At 35.2% G+C, this 22,935-nt stretch overlaps 1 protein-coding gene across 1 annotated transcript in view; it reads right to left on the reverse strand.

Moving 5' to 3' along the window:
• The window catches only part of LOC120532334 (choline transporter-like protein 1), a 32,409-nt gene extending 16,927 nt beyond the window's left edge, over positions 1-15,482 (reverse strand). Inside the window, exons 1-9 of the mRNA XM_039758234.1 lie at positions 15,068-15,482; positions 9,503-9,592; positions 8,605-8,747; positions 7,222-7,358; positions 6,311-6,404; positions 5,725-5,894; positions 3,459-3,548; positions 1,608-1,747; positions 924-1,110 (exon numbers count right to left, since the gene is read on the reverse strand). Of these exons, the coding sequence (XP_039614168.1) occupies positions 924-1,110; positions 1,608-1,747; positions 3,459-3,548; positions 5,725-5,894; positions 6,311-6,404; positions 7,222-7,358; positions 8,605-8,747; positions 9,503-9,592; positions 15,068-15,091 (1,075 nt within the window). The 5' untranslated portion in view covers positions 15,092-15,482. The remainder of the gene's footprint in view (positions 1-923; positions 1,111-1,607; positions 1,748-3,458; positions 3,549-5,724; positions 5,895-6,310; positions 6,405-7,221; positions 7,359-8,604; positions 8,748-9,502; positions 9,593-15,067) is intronic.
• Between the last annotated feature and the right edge of the window lie 7,453 nt (positions 15,483-22,935).

The raw sequence follows: 22,935 nt of genomic DNA on the forward strand, positions 1-22,935 counted from the left end.
ACAGGTTTTCACATTATGAACATTAACAGAACTTTAATATTCTGTTGAAAAAAAATGCAAAATTTTTGGTGTTCCACTTCCCCTTTTTGCTTTTCAACATTTTTTTTTGCTTGCGCTTCATTGAGAATATGTCACGCTCTATTCATCTAGCTGAAAATAGAGCTATGTATGGTACAAGTGGTTTAAAAACAGAGCCAAATTGAAATGGTGACCTCATTTCTCACAGTGCAAAAGCAGCATCAGAAGTAATGTGAAGTAATAATAATACATTTATATAGCGACTTTCCCATGCTTAAGGCGCTTGGAGAGGAGGGCTTTGAAACTTACACTTTATTTTCAAATTCCACACTTGCACATACCTTGAAATAAATAAATAGTGACAGAGGTAGTATATACAAACATTTTATAATTAAATGAGCTTTATTGGGTTTGTTCATTACTCGCGAAAAGAATCCTCATAGATAAGCTACAAAGACTTAGTTACAGAATATCCAGACCAACAACAAAAATCCTAAACTTTGATTTTCCTAAACAAAAGAATGTGTCAATATTTTCATTATGAGGAACTTAAAGTCCTGATCAATTCTAATTATGCTTAGAATTTCACATTAATTGAATTAAAGTTGGTAGTGTGGGTTAGGAGGATTGTCTGGAGCACGCTAAAGGTTTACTTTGCAAAATTATATGCTGCAACTCCCCCAAATCTATACATCTGGGATTCAAAATTCACAGATGTGTATCCACAGAACCAGTGAAAAGTTAAAAAAAAAAAAAAAAAAGGCCAATAATTTATAATCAGTGAGACCTAAACATTCCCAATCATTATTGCAAAAAATATGCAAAAAATTTGAAAGACAAAATCCTAAAAATAACCACTATTTCTATTGTCAGTTCAGAATCATACAGAAAAAAAAGCATCTTACCTGTAGTCCCCAATAGAAGTAAAACCATAACCCAGTACATCCAAAACATCATTAAAGCCAAAAATGTCCAAAATGGCTGGAAGACCAGTAGAGGAAGGTGAATGAAAACTTTCCCAGCCACATGAAACAGAGCAATAGTAAGAGCCACTCTCTTCCGCATTACCAACATCAACAACAACAGAATCACCTAATGAGAAAAACGAGATTCATTACAGCATTTAAATACTTCAAAAATGTGTTCTGTGGAATAATCCAACTTATGATGCAATCATAAACAATAGTATAAACAAACAAACAAAAACAATCAATTGCAAAAACATTACATAATAGTAAACCTTCAAGCCTTTCAAATTTTGACATGTAAGGACTATCCTGCATAATCCAGCTTTTATACATATAGTTTGTTATCTTTATTCTTTCGTTTCAGTGCTATGAAGACATTCAAGAATTCCCTTTAATTTGTTGTCAGACCCTATGCTGGTGCAGTGGGTCCTGGGTTCCTCCTGGGGCACGGCAATGCCCGGCCTCATGTGTTCAGTTTATTTTAATGTGAAACATCTTCATAAACTTTCTATTGGCCACTTAGTATTACTTACGAAAGCTACAATGACATCTTCATTGTTTCAACAGGGTGAAAGATATTAATTAATCCTTATGTATAAAACAAAAAAATCTTGAACATACCGTAAAAACTGTGGCAGCAACAGCATAAACTAGCAGAGCCTGAATATTATCTTTAGAAATTTCTAGCTGATCTGCTGGAAGTGTCTCATTAAATGACTTTCTGTGATCCACATACAACCACCAAAGGACACCAGTACCACCTAAATAGGGTAAAACCAGAAACATTCAGAACCCAAAAAAAAAAAAAAAAATGTTTTATATAATACACACACACACACACACACACACACACACACACACACACACACACACACACAAAGTAGATACAGTATTAGTAGTATAACTGCTGAATCTTTTTAATAATATTTTATATAACAATACTTAACAGGGATTTCAGCAAAAACTCTTCAGGAAAAGGTTAATATACATAACACTTAAGACCAAGGTGACATTACACATTAAAACTGCCCATAAAGAGAATTTTAAGCAAGAAAATATTCTCATGTTTCCTCTTTTAAAAGGTAAAACAAGTAAAACATAAAAGTTGCATGATTATATAAAACAAATTGCATTTAGTATAGTTACAAGAATAAAAAGGGATAATGAAGATTATAAAGCTGAAATGTTGAGCATTTTACCTTTGTTTTTCGGTTTTCAAAAGCCTTTTTCAAATACGCAGTGACAATACCTTTCACCAACTTGCACCATAAAAAGAAATGCAAGTGCACCAAGATGAAAATCATTTGATTTGGAAAGGTACTTGGTTCAAGAGGTTTACTAATGAGACAAGTCATGAACATATTCTTCCTGGATACTTGAATTTAAGACTCTGTGAAGTGCTTTATCACTTTAGCATGAGAGTCAATGTGTTTTTATAAAATTAAATTTGAAAATAACTACACATAAGTGTATTGAGAAAATCAACAATACAACCCCGAGAGTGAAATGAGCTAATTTATTTTGTTAACTTTGTAAAGCACTTTGACTTGCTTATTTACATTAAGGGAGCTATATGATGTTGAAGAGAGAGAGTGTGTGTGTGTGTACACACCCTATACACACACACACAAACACATTTCATTTGCATGTCTTCTGCTCTATTCTGCAACTGTTTATAATGTATATTGTTTAACTTATTTGCATGTGAAGACTTCTGCTGTAACCAGCTCTTAAGCTATCATGTTAAAACTCCTGCTCTTGAAGTTCTAGCGAATACAAGTGATACTGATAAACTTTACATTCTTAATAGTACAGTGCAAGATACTGGGCTAGTGACATTTTAAATTAATCATTAAAAACAGTTTCAGAAGGGAGTAATTTGGCTTGATAATTGTAAATGCTTAAAGCATAGGACCAAAGTGAATAAACAGTAAAGTAGTGGCATTCAGACTAGGTAATGAATTAATATCTTAAAAGGTCTCTGCTACACTCATTACTCACAATAAACAATAATGCAAATATTGGAAAAAGCTCTAAAAATGACTGCAGAACTATTTATCATTAATACCCACAAGGCAAAAAACGAATCAAAAATCAATTATTCAGGCAATAAATATCAGAAAAGATATGTTTTAGATGCCTTTTAAAAAAATAGCAGCTTGTTGCTGAAAAGGGAAAGCGAATATGTCATAAAGGAAATTGTGTATGCAGCGTTTGGTCAGATGAATTGGACATATTAAAAGTAAAAATTGGAGAAAGGCAGTTGAAATACTTAACTGGCAATTTCCAAAATACTAACTTTAAACACAAAAGAATCACTGTTAACATTAAATGCAAAAATGGAAAAAGTTAAAAAACACATTTCATTGAATACATTACTATGCACACGCTAAAAAATGTAAAAATAATTTCAGTAATTTATAACTTTCCAGTTTCTGAAAATAACATATCCAGAAAATTCAATATGCTTACCAATTGATCCAAGAACAACTAAAGCTGTCAGGATCCAAACAAGTACAGCAGAAATGTATCGTATGATCACCATCAATATCATGGATAGCACTACAAAAAAAAAAAAAAGAAAACCACAACAATCAGCAAATGAACCTAATCATATGATAAATAAATGGTAAAACTGGAAGTAGCTTTTCAAACAAATTATGTTTCAAAGAAACAAATCCAGTAGTATTTATCATTATTTAAATTAAAATCTGTAGCCATAGCAGTAGTAGTAATATCAGTATCTAACCAGAAAATACTAATCTAAAAGTAAAACTTGTTTAAAAAAAAAATGTTAAAGCAATATTCCAACCAAAATGATCACTTCTGTATGTCTTACTTAAACCCCAGCATTTATATTGATGGCCAAGAAAGACTTTCATCCAGCCATCCATTATCCAACCCGCTATATCCTAACTACAGGGTCATGGGGGTCTGTCGGAGCCAATCCCAGCCAACACAGGGCGCAAGGCAGGAAACAAACCCCGGTCAGGGCGCACACACACACACCAAGCACACATTAGGGACAATTTAGAATCACCAATGCACCTAACCTGCATGTCTTTGGACTGTGGAAGAAAACCGGAGTCTCATTTCGAAGGTACCGGATATTTGCATTATGCGATTTTTTTTTTATTGCTATGATTTAAGATGGGTCTCCAACAGGGCTGGGGGATACTTCAAATATACCCAAGTGCATCATGGCTTATTCTGCATGGGATGTAGTAAATAAATATATTGCGGCCATCGAGTACAAATTTTTGTGTAATTTTTATTTCTGAACTTAGCAGGCCATTTTTTGGTAGAAGTATAAACCAAAAAGGCTGGTATAAAGGCCTGGCTATCATCATCATCATCTTGCTGGTCTGAATAACAGCCAGCACATATCTGTTACGCTACACTACTCTATCCTCTAAATCATGCAGTCGGCTACCATGGAGGCATATTCCCAAAAGGCCACTTCACCACTGGTCCATCATAACCCAACTGGTCGGGATACCGGCCATCGGTATATAAGACTATACACATAATATACCACTGTCTAGTTTTGCTACTTATGCTAATATTTTTTAATTTTTTTTTTAAGCTGCAGGTCAGTTTTGTTTTATCTCATAGGTTACAAGAAGAAAACGGTAGTGATTTCTGTTGTACTTTAGCATGTGATCAACTCAAAACAACAGATGCTTAGTGTAAGAAGTACAAGCAAGCAAAGAGAAGTTTCTTTCCTCCCTGAGGTCACCTGTTTTATGGTGTGACAGGTATACCACCCCAGTCAAACTCTCCACCCATCACTGTCCCTAGAGACATGGGGTGACCGACGAGTAAACACTGAAAATCATGTGATCATGTGCATTGCTTCTGGCACAAAAAAATGATTTGAAGCCTATCTCTCAAATGTTCGGTTTTTGCATTAGGTCCTTACAATGAACAGTAGAAAATAATGAAAACTGCGAGACTGAAAGTGATACATGTTGTCCCTATAGTATCAGTCTGTTGTTATAACATTGTGGCTTGTCATCATACTACCATTAATATAACGTGACCGTTATTGTTCTACAGAGTGGTTTGTCACAGTGAAATGACCCGTTATCAATATTTTGCAGAAATATTTGCACTTTATGTTGTTTTGAAATGTTTCTTGTTGCGTGCAATTACCAGGTTTGAATTAACACTGTTTTGCTAAATTTAACTTGGCTATAATTTCCCCATTGGCATAAAACTTTAAAATTGTTCTAATAGAAACCACTAATGAATATAAATAAGGATGAGTAAATGAAGGCATATGCTGCAGTCTGCAGGGACTACTAGAGTCATTATATTGGTGTAATTATATGCATCAAAGGGTTAAATCAAGCATTTATAAAGTGCCTAAGAGAAGAAGTCAAAACATTGAGATATATGCCATGTATAGCGAAATAGATAAAAATATTGCAAACTTATTCATAATTCATATCAGCCAGTCCTAGTTTCCAAAAAAGCCCAATGTACCAGGAATTCTGTGTTCTCCATTTGCCATGAAAACAGATCAAACATTTTGCTTGGTTGTCACTACAAACATATAGTGCTGGATATTGCAGGATAAGAAAGAAATAAAACATTATTTGGGTCTAATATTCCTTCAACATAACCAAGTATTGAAATATGTTTTGTAGTAAAATGAACAATACTACTATTAACTCACTTAGCTTTTCTATGAAGGTTTGGGTAGTTATAATGGGAAATAAAAATAGAGGCATACCTAAAGACAACAAGCAGAGTCCCATTATTATTTCTTTGCTGGTCATAACACCACTGATAAGTCTGTGCAAAACACTGTTGTCACTGACAAAGGTGATGAGTGCTTCAGCAAACTTTGCATAGCAGGAAACATCAACGGGTGTGCATCGATGAAACAAAGGGATTGATTTACTGTCAAAAGCAACATGAAGTCCTATCAGTTATTTGAGATTTAAACCAGTGTATAATTAAGGAAAATAAATTATTCAAATACAGAATGTTGAATATTGTATCCATCAATAATAAACGTCTTAGAATCATCTATAGTAAATGCCACACTATTTCACTTTGCTCAGAATTCATTTTAAAGTCTACTGAAAAACTTTAGCACATTTAACCATGCAATCAGGTAATATTCAGATTTGATCATTTAACATATTGGTTTATAAAACAGCTTACCTATTATCTTCAAAATATTATGTGTGAGCAAATTATAAAAAAAAATAAGCATTTTCTTAATGTTGGTTTTCAGTTGTACAGTTCATAGGAGAATATCAAGTGCAAAATGAGGATAGAAAAAGTATGTGTGCATTAAATTCAAAAATTACCTTTCAGGTACAGGAAGTTTTGGACACAAAGTAGCAGATGATGGGTCAGTGGTGTATTTGGAAACATCAATTTCATAACTACAAAGTGCCGACCCTGTTCAAAAGCAAAACATACTGCATATATAATGTAGAATGGAGTAGGACTTCACAAAAACACAAATAAACAATAATTTAAAAATATGTTAATAAAATGTTTACTAAAAATGTTCATCATAAGTTAAACTGCATAGATTCAAACGTATAATATTAAGATTATTAAAAAAATACATTTGGCAAAACATTTGAAAAAGAAAATGTTTCACTTGATTAAAAACAAGAATGAAAATACAGTCACAAGGTAAAACCAAACTGACCATACATGCACAGCTGGATATATATCCCTTTCCAAGAAAAAAAACAAACTATCCAACATGAATATTTGTACTTAAATACATTCTTAGCATTTAAAATGCAATTTAAAAAATTAAAACAAAAAAAAAGTATCTAGGATTCAGACTAAAATCAGAATATTCTAACTTTATTTTCTTTATAAAATATGCACATATTTTACAGTAGTAAAACAAAAAAAAAAAAAACACACACCACAAGAGAAATCTCATGTATTTAGTGCACAAAACACTTATATTTTTTTCCTCCACTGGATTTCTTACAAAAGCCAGATGTAAATTATGTTAACAGTGCTGTTATGACAAAAGAACCTTAGCTCATTTATGTAGTGGTTAATTGCTCTCAGACTGAGAAAGTGAACATTATCAGATATGTGTCAAAACACTAAATCAGAAAGAATAAATTACAGCACAGGCTCAAAGTTAAATAAAACGGATAACTAGATAGAGTGGAATAAAAACAGTGGTAAGATATTAAAAAAATAATTTAAAATAACTTAACTGTGCAGAACATTCAAACCTTACCATTTACTTCGGCAAATTTCTGAACTTCTGCTAAAGTATCTAAACGGATGCTGGGGCATTTCGATACACACAATGCAATAGATTTGATCTTTCTATGAACTAAATCAATGTTGCAGGGGTCCAAGAAAAATACATACCTAAAGAAAAAAATAAACAAAATGATAGACACAACACTGATGCAATGTTTAAAAATTCACTACTACTTAAAAAGTTGTTTTTTTTTTTTTAAACAAATAATCCCATTCAATGACTGATATTAAAATGTCCTTCCTTTCAAGCTACTCTTTTAGCATAACAACTATTAAATATTACACATTTTTTTGATGATTTAGCACATTATTATTAAATCAGTCATATTGTAATGGTTTATGCCATATCAGAACTATGTACAGTATTATGCTGGTACACTGACACAACATGAAGACTTGAATAAAGTGATTCTTTTTCAAGACATTTAAGGTTATATTGTGCTAGAATCCAACTAAAAAAAAAGGTAATATTGAACCTTACAAATGCATATAAAGCAAACAGTGCCAATATGTTAAAATAAGACAAATTTAGAGTACTCTCCTTAGAAACACAACTCACATATACAAGCTGGCCCCCAACTATTGTATTTTAACTTGCTATCATTAAGTGGATAATATGAAGTCCCATGATTTAGCGTTACTTGGAAGATTTGCAGCATTCTGAGTGGGCTGCTATTAGCATGTATGTTCAATATTAATTACTTTGTTTCAGTGTAGGTTTTGGAAACTTGGGGACGCTCTGAGACTAGATTAGGAATGGCATATCCAAGTTAAGCAAACTGTTTTCACAAAGTATACACAAAAAAAAAAAAAAAAAAAAAAAAAGTCAGTTTTAACTACAGTGTTATATTGGAAATGCATCATCGGAAAATGTCTGGCGAACTTTCATAATGAGTGTTCATGTGTGTTTCTTTAGGTTTTTTTAAACTTCAAATGACTGATAATTATGTACTACAAAAGGCAGCAGGTCTTTCACATCTTATTCATGGTAACTTTTAATGACCTTAAGGTTCTCCTGATAATTTATGACTCTTCATAACTGACCATTGTGCTTATAAAATAAATAAAATTAAATGTGTAACAAAAAAGTGAAACCAACAAATTAAAAATAATGAAAACCAGAACTGGCAAATTCTCTTAACTTTACCTAATATATGGATATTTGCAGAATATAAACAAAAAGAGCTGTGCTTAATATACTAGTGCTTTGTTCATATTTCAGAAAAAGTTCTAGATCCACATTGTCCTATGAAATACACATGTATAACTGAATAAATTACTTTTTACAACTAAAAACATCTTTAAAAAACAGGGTTAGTCAAAACTATAAATAAATGTAACACTCCACATTTACTTTCTGTTAGTTAGGTCCATTCCACTGTTCCTGAGTCCTGGTACTGGAGAATTCTTTTGGCCACATATATTTCCATAACTGTCATAACCATGAACAAGTCTTGCGGCAGCTCCTGTGGCAATGGAAAAGCCACAGATACAAAGCTACAAACAAAAAATTATGAGATTGATTTAGTACTGACTGCTTGCCTGTTTAGCTATTTAAAAACAATTTACTTAAAATTAGGGATGTGCATAAATATTCATATACCACAGCACTGTTAAAGTAGTAAAAACAAAATGTAGTTTCCCTAAACATGGGCAAACATACATATTTATGATTTACCAAGTAAACAATAAACCAACCAGATAAGAAAGGTTAAAAGATATTATATATATATATATATATATATATATATATATATATATATATATATATATATATATATATATATATATATATAAAAAAAAAGAAGAAGAGGACCTACATAAGGCAATGCAGACTTGTCAAAACCACAAGTATATTTCTTGAAAGAATAAACACCAACGGGAAATTTCGCACCCAAATGACACACAAAGGGATTAAAACTATTTTCAATTTAAGGAAATGGAGAGTAGAAATTGACATTACATGTTTATTTTAAACTTAAGGGAAGAATAGTACTGTGAATCCCAGCTGTTGGTTTCAAATGACGTCTTCAACAAGAACAGAGAGACACAGAAGAAAGCTTTCTTCAGGGGTAAATTTCACAAATATGTTAGAAAGTTTTTCTGCACACAAAGAATCTTGAGATACGTAGAAGTTACCAAGTAATGTAGTAGACAGTAGTACTTTAAAGACCTTCAAAACATAACACAGTACGACATATTTTTATAGAAATCAGTGTTGTTTTAAGTTAATTTCAATATAATTAGCTTACCATTCCAGAGCAAAAAAGAAAAAATATTAGCAACCAAGGAATGTCTGTACAGCTCCGCTCCTCTAAAGGTTTCCATTCTCTTTTTGGTCCCTGCAACATAAAAACAACAATGCTGTCATGGCCGAGACATGTGGATTATGTGACACAAATAATCAGATTTTTTTTCATGGATGTTTCAATATTGTTTACTGTTTAGCATTTGTCCCATTAACACCTATTATATCAGGAAATTTGTTATCTACAATCTTCATCATTTTGTTTTTCTGGAAGATCACAACAAACAACATAGGGTAACATTAAAAAAAAAACTTTTGGGGGTAGAGTATTTCTTTACTATGACAACACTTGCAAATATTTCATATCAAAATTTACTATTAACTATAACTTTGTGAAAATCAAAATTAGATCAAAAGCATGACTTATTCCACACCAAAAAGGACATTTCTGAAAAAAACACTTGGGGAAAAAAAAAAATGTAATTACATGTTTACTGAATGAACTGATGTTTGTGTCAAGTGAGTAATTGTCTCTTGTTTAAAAAATGGTAAGTGACATCACAAAAATCTTGTCAGCAATTTTTTCCCACTCTGTCAGACTTCCTCTTTACTAACTCAGACTAAATGGGTGTTCTTGATAGTTTGGTTCAAAGTACCAGCTTCATATTGTGTGCATTGACTAATAAAACCAAAGCACTTTCCAGCTGCACAATTAATTTAATGGGCAGCTGTATTAAACATGGGAAAATGTATTTCAAGTATAGACATGAAATGATCTTTTCTCATGGTTAATCCCGCATAAATCAAAAAAACTGATTTTTTCATACAGGCAACTAGTTGCTAAAGCAGAACTATAATATGAGAAATATCTATTAAATCGTGAAGGATCTGATGTTGTTTAGTGTGGAGATGTACAGGACCAAATTTTCTCTGCAACAAAAGAAGTTTTTTTACAATTTTCAGCAAGCCATATACAGTACTGTCAAATATGGACCAACGATTTTAGAAGTTAAAGACATCTAAAGGCTGCGCTGTTCCAGTGCATGCTCCCCAACCTGAAAGACATCTAATACTACTACCACTATAAAGAACAATCGCTGAAAATGTCATGGAACAACTGTTAACAGTTGAAAAGTTGCAACATATGGAACCTGGTAAATTTTTTGTAGCATTTGTATTTTCAATAAAATTAAGGCCACGCCCCCATTTTAAAGTCATGATAAATGCATACAAGCCTAAAATTTGTAACACTAATTTCTGGGTATATCAACATTATCTCCATTTAAGCAGCACTAGCAGCAGATTGATTACACCTGCCTTTTCAGCAGATGATCAAGAAATTATAACTGATCTATAATAACAAAAATAAAGAAATAAATAAATAGTGTCCGCTATAAAGTAACAGAGAGGTCGAGTGGGAATCCATAGCAGACTAATGCCAAAGTACATTAATGTTCGGAATTTGCAAATTACATAATCAAATATTAATGGAATTATTCAAATGAAAAAAGTTTCCTTAGAATTGCTAAGTTTGATTTTAAATGAAAAGCTCTATATAAATATTATGTATTGTTACTATTTTATTATTAAATGTGCTAGTTTGTGAACAGCATACTTCCAACACTTAAAGCAGGCACTTGAGAGCAGCATTAAGCATATATGGCAGCAACTGCAAATTATATACAAAAACATAATTTACTTTAGAATTACTAGAACTGTACGCTAGTATATGCAAACATACATTGCATATTTATCAATTAAAAAGAAAGCTGCACAGCTTCTGCCACTGGTGCGATGCTCCAATGTCACTCCTGCTGTGGGAGTTTTCCCTCATCAGAATGTCTAATTTCATAATAGGACTGGTCAGTGTCATTTAAACGGTCTGACCTGAAAACCGATGCCATAAATGATCTGTATTTTACATAATCAGTCTATATTTAGCTTGGCACTGCTAAAAAGATATTTTGGGAGACTTGATCACTTTTCTTTTGCAAAAAGCCCTAACAATTCCAGCACAGAAATACAATAAACTCATTCATAGCTACAAGCATAGTTCTTTCCAAAGGATGTGCCACTAAACACAACAACATCTGAAATGAAGTATTACTGCCTTGTTTAGAAACGGCATGCAGCAGAACCGTGAGGAGATGCAGAAAGTGGTGCGGTTTGCTGAATGCATCATTGGGTGTGCGCGCCCTAATTTCTAGGACATCAATACCAAACGATGTCAGACAATGAAGAAGAAGTGATCCATGACACTAGCCATCCCAACAACAGCCTTTTTTCTGTGCTGCAGTTGGGTAAACACTACCTCTGCCTAAAGTCCAGTTCAGAGAGACTGAGGAGTTGCTAAACAGTCCAGCTGCATGCTGGAAAAGAAAAAGTGTCTAATACTACATGACACCATATTCTTAGCCCTCTTACATGTCTAACTGCACAATATGATTGGTCAGTGTCATGTAAGTAGACTGACCTTTGCACTTATACTATGAATATGTATTTTACATATTCAGTTTCTAATTAGCTTGACATTGCTATTATTCAAACATGACTGAAATCTATTGCGCCTATGGCTTTTAAATGCCAAACATCTAGTGTTATTGGTACAACTGTGGAAAAGCACATTTTTACAGATTCACTTACCACACTTCACATTATAACCACAAACATATGTATGAAAATCATCACAAGTACCAGACCAGAAGTGTTTAAAATTACATGATGCCCTATTCTTAACTCTTTCATTAAGTTATTAAAAGTTATTTATCATATATTTAATTCTATTAATCATTTTTTATTATCTATAAAGTCATGTATTATTATTATTGTCTCCTTGTATTGAAATCAATGTAAACTTCCACTATTGACGCTTGCAGTGCACCATGCAATGCATATGTGTCTGTTATATGCCATTTGGTATGAGATTTGTAAAAGCAATGTTATGTGTTTCTGATGCACCACTATTGGAAAGACAAACGCAAAGCATTTTATTACACTTCACCCTACTTTCCTGTACTTTTGTAAACCATCTCCCCAATGTTTGGTGTACCTCCAATTGTTTCATTTATTTTGTCCTTTTTGTTGGTAACTCTTCACCATCCACCTCTACAGTCTCATTTCTGCCACATCCATCTTCTTCTTCTGCACTCCTTTTACTCTCCAAGTCTCTGCTCCATACATCATTGCTGGTCTTAGCATTGTCTTAAAACCCTTACCATAACTTTAGCCTTAATTCTTTGATCACTCAATACTCCTGATAACGTTATCCAATTGTTCCATCCAAACTGTAATTCTATGGATTATCTAGTTTTCCATCTTGGAATACCACTGATCCCAGATATTTAAATGTATCCACTCTTTCCAGTAGCTCTCCCTGCAGGCTAACTGATTCCTGACATTCATTAAACCTTATATATTCTGTCTTCTTCCTATTTACCTACAGCTCCTCTTCATTCAAGCAACTTCATCTTCACTTCCTCTATTATGGTGATGCACAACGTAATGAGATCAGCAAGAAGCCTGCACCAGGGGGATTAGTCTTTAATCCCATGACTCAACACATCCATAACCAGATCAAAGATGTAAGGACTTCAAGAAGATCCCTGGTGCAGACCGCCTCTGAATGGGATTGTGTCTGTTACCCCAACACTGCTCTTAACCCATACTTCTTTGGTGCTCTTTTCTCTCTTCTGCACCTCCAGACCTCTTGATGTGGCACTCTATCATAAGCCTTCTCCGAATCACTAAAAAAATATATGCAAATCTTTGTTTCTCTAGATGCTTCTCGATGAGCTATCTCAATGCAAAAACTGCATCAGTTATTCCAATTGGTATGAGATTTGTAAAAGAAGCATTAATGTTTGTGATACACCCTCTATTGGAATGACAACTGCAATGCATTTTACTAAAAAAACTGTTTGTGATGCGCCGTGTTATGGAAATACAGACATATAGCAACCAGATGAACAGACAGACACCCTTTATTTATTTATTTTTTTTTTAATACGGAAAGGCACAGTCATTGGAGCTGAGCAGCTAAGAATTTCACTTCAAATTGTATTGTATATATAATTTGTATAAATTAATAAAACTTGATCCTGAATGTCATTTTTGTCAATACACCTTTTGGGGTTCTGTGTGAAATATAATTAGCTTTATCATTTCTTTCCAGTTATTTTTTGTGTTCTTCAAACTGGAAATAAATTAAATGCATATGATAACAGCAATCATTTTGTAATTTCATACACAGTACACTGTCAAAGAATTAGTGCATTATTGGTGCATCGGATTGGATCACCCAGCACTGACTCAGCTGTGGAGTGGCCAATAGGGGGAGGCAGCTTGATGGCCGAGGTCTCCAGGACTCTGAACAAATCCAAATTATCCTATTATGTGATATCATCTACTGTTAAATTCTACTCTGTACTTGTAATATTTCTATTGCACTATTATACTGTATTGAGGATTACTTGTGTTTTGTTCTGTGTATTGTATTGACCCCCTTTTTTTTGACAACCACTGCACACCCAACCTACCTGGAAAGGGGGGAGGGGTCTCTCTTTGAACTGCCTTTCCCAAAGTTTTTTCCATTTTTTTTCCTACAAGGGTTTTTTTTTGGGGAGTTTTTCCCTTTTTTTATTAGAGAGAATCAAGGGTTGGGGAGGGGGCTGTTAAAGCCCATTGCGGCACTTCTTGTGTGATTTTGGGCGATACAAAAATAAATTGTATTGTATTATCTGGAGAAAACAAAAACTGTATCAGTGCCAACATTTTTGGTCACAACTGTTTACTACGTAGACACTCATGCACGCAAAACTTGCCACTTTTATTTAAAAAAAAAAAAAAATGAACTCATTTGGGCATCTCTGAATATAGACCTTGAAAGTAGAAAATGGAAAATAACAGCGCGTTTAATTATGATACGCTTGCATTTATGGGGTGTTAACCTCTACTGCTGATTAGATAAGAGGATTAAAATACACAAACGCCACAGAAAGACTTAAGGTGGACGAAATCAATCAATCACAGCGCTCTCTCTTACAGCACGGAGCCGACGTCTGCCCAAACTGAGCAATAATCTAACTAGTGAAGTATTACAGAAAAACACGTGGAATGTCACGCTATACTAATTTGTAATACTATACTAATATTAGAATTACACATAATCGATGTTTCTAAACACTAACACTTGGAAAGAACCGAAGCCATGTTTGTTTACTACTCCCAACACCTCGCTCAGCTTTTATTTTCGAATACTCGCTAGCGCAAAAGGAGTGGGCTTCTTTATTTTCTTCATTTCGCCACAGTATTTCACGGACACCCACCAATCCGGGATGCAATATTTGAATGTGTGCGTTTTCTTTTATTACTATTTTTTTCTTCATCGCCCGTTACCACTCCGTGCAACCCGCATCTGCAAGAAGTACAAAACCACGTCTTCGCAGGAATTTTTCAACAAATACAAATAAAACAAAAAAAAAAAAAAACGGCTACAACTTTCACCAAACCTCACGCCACACAATGAATCAAGGCCCCTCGAGGCCTTGCTTCGCCCCCCGCTTCTCCTCACCTGGCTGCTACCACAACATCCCATCGTCCAGCAGATCCTCTTCGCCCAGAAGTAAACTTGAGGAGGAGTTCGCCGTCGCCGCCCGCCAGGTCACTGCCAAACTTTGCGCGTCCCTAAAACACTCTCCGGCGTCCACTGTGCTGCCCGCCGCCTTCTCTTTTTAACATATTTTTAATCCCCCGTTGCTGCTTCTGTCTTCGCCACACTTTTCTTCCTCTCTGCACCGACCTATCCTCCAAGGTAACAGGATTAAAATCCTCGTTCGCGATTTATCCCGGCTCACTTCCTGATGGATTTAAGGAGTTGCCCGGAAAAAGAAGAAAGAAATGCGCGCCGGAAACGCGACGAGCTTCCCAGCTAAACCCTGCCCTGAGGTGGACGTGGTCGAGCATCTCCTTATCATTTCCACTCAGAAAAAAAAGGACTCTGTGGGCTTACAGATAGCAGGCTAAACAGCTGGAACAATTTACACCAGAGCTCTTCGATTTACAAACTGCGACTTTAGTCAACACCGGGTCGGAACGAATGGGTGAAGAGAGCCAGGCGCGACGTTCACGGAGGGAATGAATTAAGTAATGGGACTCGCGATGACCTTCGTGCTGGCGAATTGATGCTCGCTTTGCATCTTATATTTACTTTGTTTTAATTAATTGCAATAAGAAACTATTTAAACATAACGTACGTGACCATTTTCTCCTTTAATCTGTACTATCTGAAGAATGTGAACGGAATCACTAAGCAGATACCGTAAATAGGACGCACCGGTAAATATACAGTCTAGTCTTTGCACGTTTTACTTTCTCGTATAGGGAAAGTATTGTAATCGTCCAAAGATTCGATGTCGAGATTTGAATGAATCTCGACGTTTTAGACCTCCCCGAGTTTCTCGTATACAAAGTATAGGAAAGTATTGGAATCCTCCAAAAAATTCCATTTGGCGATTTTGATGAATCTCGACGTTTAAGAGTCAGAATATGCAATGTTTGGAATTATATCTGTGTGTGTATGTAAACATGATAACTTCAGTACGCTTTCACTTAGGTCAACAGAATTTTGCATTTAAGTGTTAGGTACAAAACTTTGATTTCTATTAACTTTTGGGCTATTTCCGTTAACCGGAAGTGGAGCTTTACCTTTAATTCATGCAGTTACAGAGTCCGATTTATTCAACTTTACTTTTATAATAATTGCTCAATATATTATTGATTTGATTTGTTGTGGACGGTTCTTTAATGCACATAATGTAAAAATATAAGGTACTTGTATCTGAGTACTAAATGGACGGCAGTTCCTACCCATTCTAGTGTTGGGCTCGGTGGGGTAGGCGTCCAAAAGGTTGTTTAATTTTTGAAGTTTAAATTATTAGACTGACCTAACCCTAACCCTGCATTTTAGACATTATTATTAGTTTTATATAAAATTGATTTTAACTGTTTAAATTTGCAGCTTTAAGTATTTATACGTTAGGCAATTTTTTTATACAGTGTATTAAAAGTAATATTTATGAACATATTTATTAAAAGGTCTTTATGGCAATTTTTCTAAGGTATTTTAAGAGCTTTTTTAGTCCTATAAGTGTTGTGGCAGGGAGGGAAAGTAGTTGCTATCCACATGGACATGTGTACCCATGCACCTCTTGCCCTTGATGGGGCAAATCATCTCTTTAACCCTAACCTAACCTACCACAACCACAAATACTAACCTTAAAGTTAGTGAGGGTGGATCATAGTTGCCTACAGGTCCCTAATGTTAATATCCCCTTTGGGTACCTAATGTTAAAAATGAAAATTCAATTTGTGTCACGATAACAGAAAAGGGTACTAGCCACCCATGCAGTCCGTTTAGTACACAAGTACCAAATATAATCATTGCCTTGCAATTTACTCCTGAAATATCCATCCCCATATCAGAGTATACAAGAAAGTCTAGGGGAGATCACTCCCGATTTTTTTTTCTTGTTTCGAGTTTGTAAGATCGGGCACCATTGATCCACTTGGTTTAACTGCTCTTATAATACTTTCAGTAATCAAAACTAGTGGCTCTTAACATTCCGCATACTGTGGCTACAATTGGATAGGCTCCTGCAAGTATAAGGCTATAGGTTAATTCCTGGTTTGGGTGTTAATACAGAAATTATAAATCTGGGTTTGCTAACTTGTTATTGGAATGTAACACATATTTATGTATTTACTTTTTTTTTTTTTTAATCTTGTTTAAAAAAAACGTTCATTATCATTTTCATTCAACTTTTCAGGGTCTTCAGCAGCCATACCTCCTGTGGTTCAGAACGTGTCATAGATAGACTGATGGATAGATGTACTTTATTTGTCACCAAGGGGAAATTAGAACTTTACAGAAGCTTGTGAGAGAGAAAGAGAAATACATAAAATAATATATATATATATATATATACATATATATATATATATATACATATAATAAAACAAACAACAAACTCTGCTAAGTTGACCAGACACCCTCTTTTCCCCAGACATGTCCTCTTTTTAAGAGCTAAAAAATGCGCCCGGCCAGGATTGTAAAATCGTCCGGGATTTCATTCTGTCTCAGCCTCAGCCTCAAACATTCTTACATTGGATTTGGGTTGTGTTTCCCTGGTCCTTTCCCAAACAAGTTACTTTGCCCCCCCAAACACTCACTTTCTCTCGTTTTTTTATGACCTTGCTGCTATAAAACGAGTGGAAGCGAGTAGGGGGAGGAGCGAAGTAATAGTTTCAAAAAAGGAATTGCCACCATTGGTCGGTTGCTCTAACTCTTCATGCCAACATTGGCGAGTCTACCTAAACACACATAAGAACTTCTGGCTTGGATACTGGAGAACTGCTGTAATCAATAACACGTCTCGCGAGTGTAGCAAGGAATCCTGGCCCTGCACATAAGCAGTCTCTGTGGGCTCCTTCCTCTCGAAAACAAACTTTTCATTCCAGGTTTTGAGCCCCCCACCCTCCCTCATGGGTCCTGGGTAGTCAGACCTGTCTTTACACATTCCTGTGTAACTATGAAGCTAAGAACATTTGGGCCTGGCCAGTACATTGATGGGAAACCATCTAGAAATAGCTAGGCTTGCTGCCAGAAGAGATGTTGGTGAGACCAGCAGGGGATGCTTACCCTATGATCTGTGTGTGGATCCCAAGGCCCCCATGCAGTGATGGGGACACTGGGCTGTAAATATGGTGCCATCTTTCAGGTGTGACATAAAACTGAAGTCGTGACTTTCTGTGGTCAATAAAGATCCTTTGGCATCTTTTGAAAAGAGTAGCGTTAATCCGGATGTACTGGCTAAATTGCCTCTCACAGCCTCACCCATTCTGGCCACCTAATCATCCCTTGTCTCTAATTGACTATCTCTTCCTTACCCCTTCACCACCTACTAGCTGATCTCTGGGTGAGTGTACTGGTGCATTAATGGCTGTGGTCACATCATCCAGATGGGTACTACACATTGGTGGTGACTGAAGTGGTTTCCTGCTGTCTATGTAAAGTACTTTGAGTAGCGAGTAAAATGCTATATAAATGTAATTTGTTATTGTTTTGGTTAGTTAATCCATTATTTATTAATGAGCACACTCATAGATCTGACACTGAAGTAAATGCAGACTTTCAGCTTCAGTGTCATAAATCCTAATCTGTCAATAAAAAGATATAACTAAGTGAGCAAGTCCTACAGTAAAGAGTGAATTAGTAAGAAGACAGTCAAGCATTTAAACCTATGTCAAAGGACAAATATTTTCACATTATTTTCAGAAATATAGATAGATAAATACTTTATTAATCCCCAAGGGGAAATTCACTTACTCCAGCAGCAGCATACTGATAAAAACGCAGTGCAAGTTAAAAAATACAAGGTGGAGAGTGTGAGGCAGGTATAACAGACAATAACATTGTATAATGTAAATTATAAAATGTACATTTTAAACTACTGCATTGTTCTGAATGCAGAATCTCTGACCAGCAAATTAAACAATGAGACACATTAGAGACAAAATGACACACTGACAGTCAGCAAAATGTAAACAAAAAAAAAATGATTTAGTTATGAATAGCTATTTTTAATTGCATTCATAATCACAATAAAAAATTATGTTTTCGTTACTTCATATTTAAGTACAAAATTGAAAAGAAATTAATTTAACATTGAGCAAATTACACAATTTTTTTCATGTATACAATATTGTTCTAAATCAATGTAACATGAACATATTTAATCACTCTAATAGCTTTAAACGTTTATGTAAAGAAAACAGTACATACTAGGCAGAATTTATTATCCCAGTGGGGAAATTGTTTACATCAGGAAAATATTTGGTAGACTTTATTAATCCTTGAGGGGAAATTGTCTTTTCACATGACCTTTGGAGGTCAGAGTGCAGTGTCAGCCATTGTACAGCACTCCTGGAGCAATTTTCAGGTTAAAGACTTTGCTTAAGGGCCCAACAAGGTAGGATCCCTTCTGGCATTAACGGGATTTGAATCATCAACCTCGTAACAATTCATCCCGCCACGCTGAACGAGATGATCGCTACCGCTAACCTGTCCTAAGTAGATGATAAAAAGGATAGGCCAATATCACACTCAGTAAAGTCCCCCATATGCACCTTATTTTAAAATGTTCAGTCACCCCTGATGCCGGAGCATTTATAGTTCACAAAAAAAAAGACTAATGATCAATCTTCATAAACACTTGAGGAATATATTACATCCAGAAAAAGCAGAAAAAAAAAATCCCATCTATATATGTGACGATACAGATATATATATATATATATACTAGCAAAATACCCGCTCTTCGCAGCGGAGAAGTAGTGTGTTAAAGAAGTTATGAAAAAGAAAAGGAAACATTTTAAAAATAACGTAACATGATTGTCAATGTAATTGTGTTGTCACTGTTATGAGTGTTGCTGTCATCTATACTAATAAAAGGCAAAGCACTCACTCACTCACTGACTCATCACTAATTCTCCAACTTCCCGTGTAGGTAGAAGGCTGAAATTTGGCAGGCTCATTCCTTACAGCTTACTTACAAAAGTTGGGCAGGTTTCATTTCGAAATTCTACACCTAATGGTCATAACTGGAAGGTATTTTTCTCCATTAACTGTAATGGAGTTGAGCTGGAATGACGTGGGGGGCGGAGTTTTGTGTGACATCATCACGCCTCCCACGTAATCACGTGAACTGACTGTCAACGCAGTGCGTAGAAAACCAGGAAGACCTCCAAAAAGCGCTTAAGAAAACATGCATTTTATAATTGAGAAGGCAGCGAAACAATAAGAAGCAAGCTTTATATATTCCGACGCTGACTTTATACTGTATATTCAGGTTTTGACTTTATATATTCCAGCGCTGACTTTATATATTCAGCTTTTGACTTTATATATTCAGAAACAAGTTTGACTTTATGTATACCGACACTGACTTTATATATTCAAGTTTTGACTTTATATATTCTGACGCAGACTTTATATATTAACAAAATCAATGTATTTGCCTGTTTGGCACCCCATAGTATATGTGTGTGTGTATATATACACATGTATGTATGTATGTATATATATATATATATATATATATATATATATATATATATATATATATATATATATATATATATATATATATATATATATATATATGCCAGCAACACTCATGACAATGACAAAACAATTACATTGTCAATCATGTTACATATATATATATATATACACAGTATATATATATATATATATATATATATATATATATATATATAGATATACAGTACAGGCCAACAGTTTGGACACACTTCCTCATTCAATGTGTTTTCTTTATTTTCATGACCATTTACTTTGGTAGATTCTCACTGAAGTCATCAAAACTATGAATGAACACATGTGGATAAATAAGTTTGGTTTTATTTCAGGTGACTACCTGTTGAAGCTCATCGAGAGAATGCCAAGAGTGTGCAAAGCAGTAATCAGAGCAAAGGGTGGCTATTTTGAAGAAACTAGAATATAAAACATGTTTTCAGTTATTTCACCATTTTTTGTTAAGTACATAACTCCACATATATATATATCTCCATCCATCCATTATCCAACTCGCTATATCCTAACTACAGGGTCATGGAGGTCTGCTGGAGCCAATCCCAGCCAACACAGGGCGCAAGGCAGGAAACAAACCCCGGGCAGGGCACCAGCCCACTGCAGGGCACGCACACACACACACCCACACACCAAGCACACACTAGGGACTATTTAGGATTGGCAATCCACCAAACCTGCATGTCTTTGGAGGAAACCCACGCAGACGCAGGGAGGACCTGGGAAGCGAACCAAGGTCTACTAACTGCAAGGCAGCAGCACTACCCACTGCGCCACCCCATATATATATATATACATATATATATATATATATATATATATATATATATATATATATATATATATATATATATATATATATATATATATATTGCAATAAGAATATTCCTCCCCGGTTCCCCTTCACGAGTTTATAAGAAAGCCCACAGTTCCAACCCCTGATGCCGGCAGGTGAAACGAATCAAATCTTCACAATAAAAGATATACAGTCAGTCTGCACCCTGATACAAAACAGTAAGTCCATCAACAAGCTCACCCGAGTCCATGGAAAAGAGCAGAACGATCAATTCACCAGTCAAAAAAAAAAGCATTACTTCCACCTAACCGACAGGACTTTAGCAGCTCCTGGACTCCGTCTCATGGCCCATGCAGTAGCTGATCTGCTTTGTTTGATTCCTCCCCCGTCTTATTCTTGGCTCTCCTTTCTTTCTTTAAATGATGCGCTTTATCCAAATTACTCCATGAAAATTAAAAAAAAGGAAACCGGAAGTCCCACCTCTGGGGCACGGCTGTTAACATTAGGCTGTAAGAACAATCCCCACAACACCCGATCGACAGCAGAAAAACATATTTTTTATTTATGTGGCAGAGCGCTACAGTGCCCTCCATGATGTTTGAGACAAAGACACATTTTTCCTCAATTACCCCCTCTGCTCCATGGTTTAAAACTACAAATCAAACAATTCAGACATAATTAAAATACACATTGCAGACTCCCATTTAAGGGTGTCCTTGCCAGGTGTTGCTCAAACTTTTCCTTAATAATTCCTTCTATTAATTTTCCTGTGATGCATGTTAAGCTCACTGGCCTATAGTTTCTTGGATCTGCCCTGTTACCCTTTTTATATAATTATCATTGAAGTTCATTTCCTGTACTCGACTCTCAGCAGATGGCACTGAAGCATGGCCTGTCTAATGTGCTTCACGGTAAACGCAGCTGGCCATATCGTCATGCCTTTCTTATTTGTCATGGTGTATGATGCGCATAACCACACTGCCACTTTTGGTCAGAGGGACACAAAGTGGCCTGTGTAATGTGTTTGGTGGTGCTGTTGGTGGCTGTGCCTTTACTGCCAATGTCACTGAGGTTCTGTTCCTGGCAGCAATGCCATGTGCCTGCAGCTCCATTCTGTTTTCATGCCACACAAGTGGTGTGATCGCTTGGCTGTTATTTTTGTATAACTCATGTAGTGCTTGCAGCCGATCATTTCCTGTCATTTGAGGCACACTACTGTGTGCAGCCCAATTTCATGGCCACTGTGAACCTGAAGTCCAATTCATAGGAAATTTCACCTGTGCCCCAGAATAAGCTATCCATTAAAACCAATGTAAACCTTCAAAGGCCAGGAATATATAAAGTTTTTGTGTGACAGACAGACTTAAAACATTTAACACTATAGCCACTATTACAACTTCTAAAATCCTAGAAACATTTATTGAATAAAAAAAAATAGCCAAAAATAAGTAAAACTGTCTGACCCTCAAAAGTCTTG

Source organism: Polypterus senegalus, chromosome 7 (assembly GCF_016835505.1).
Source record: "Polypterus senegalus isolate Bchr_013 chromosome 7, ASM1683550v1, whole genome shotgun sequence".
Lineage (NCBI taxonomy): Eukaryota > Metazoa > Chordata > Cladistia > Polypteriformes > Polypteridae > Polypterus > Polypterus senegalus.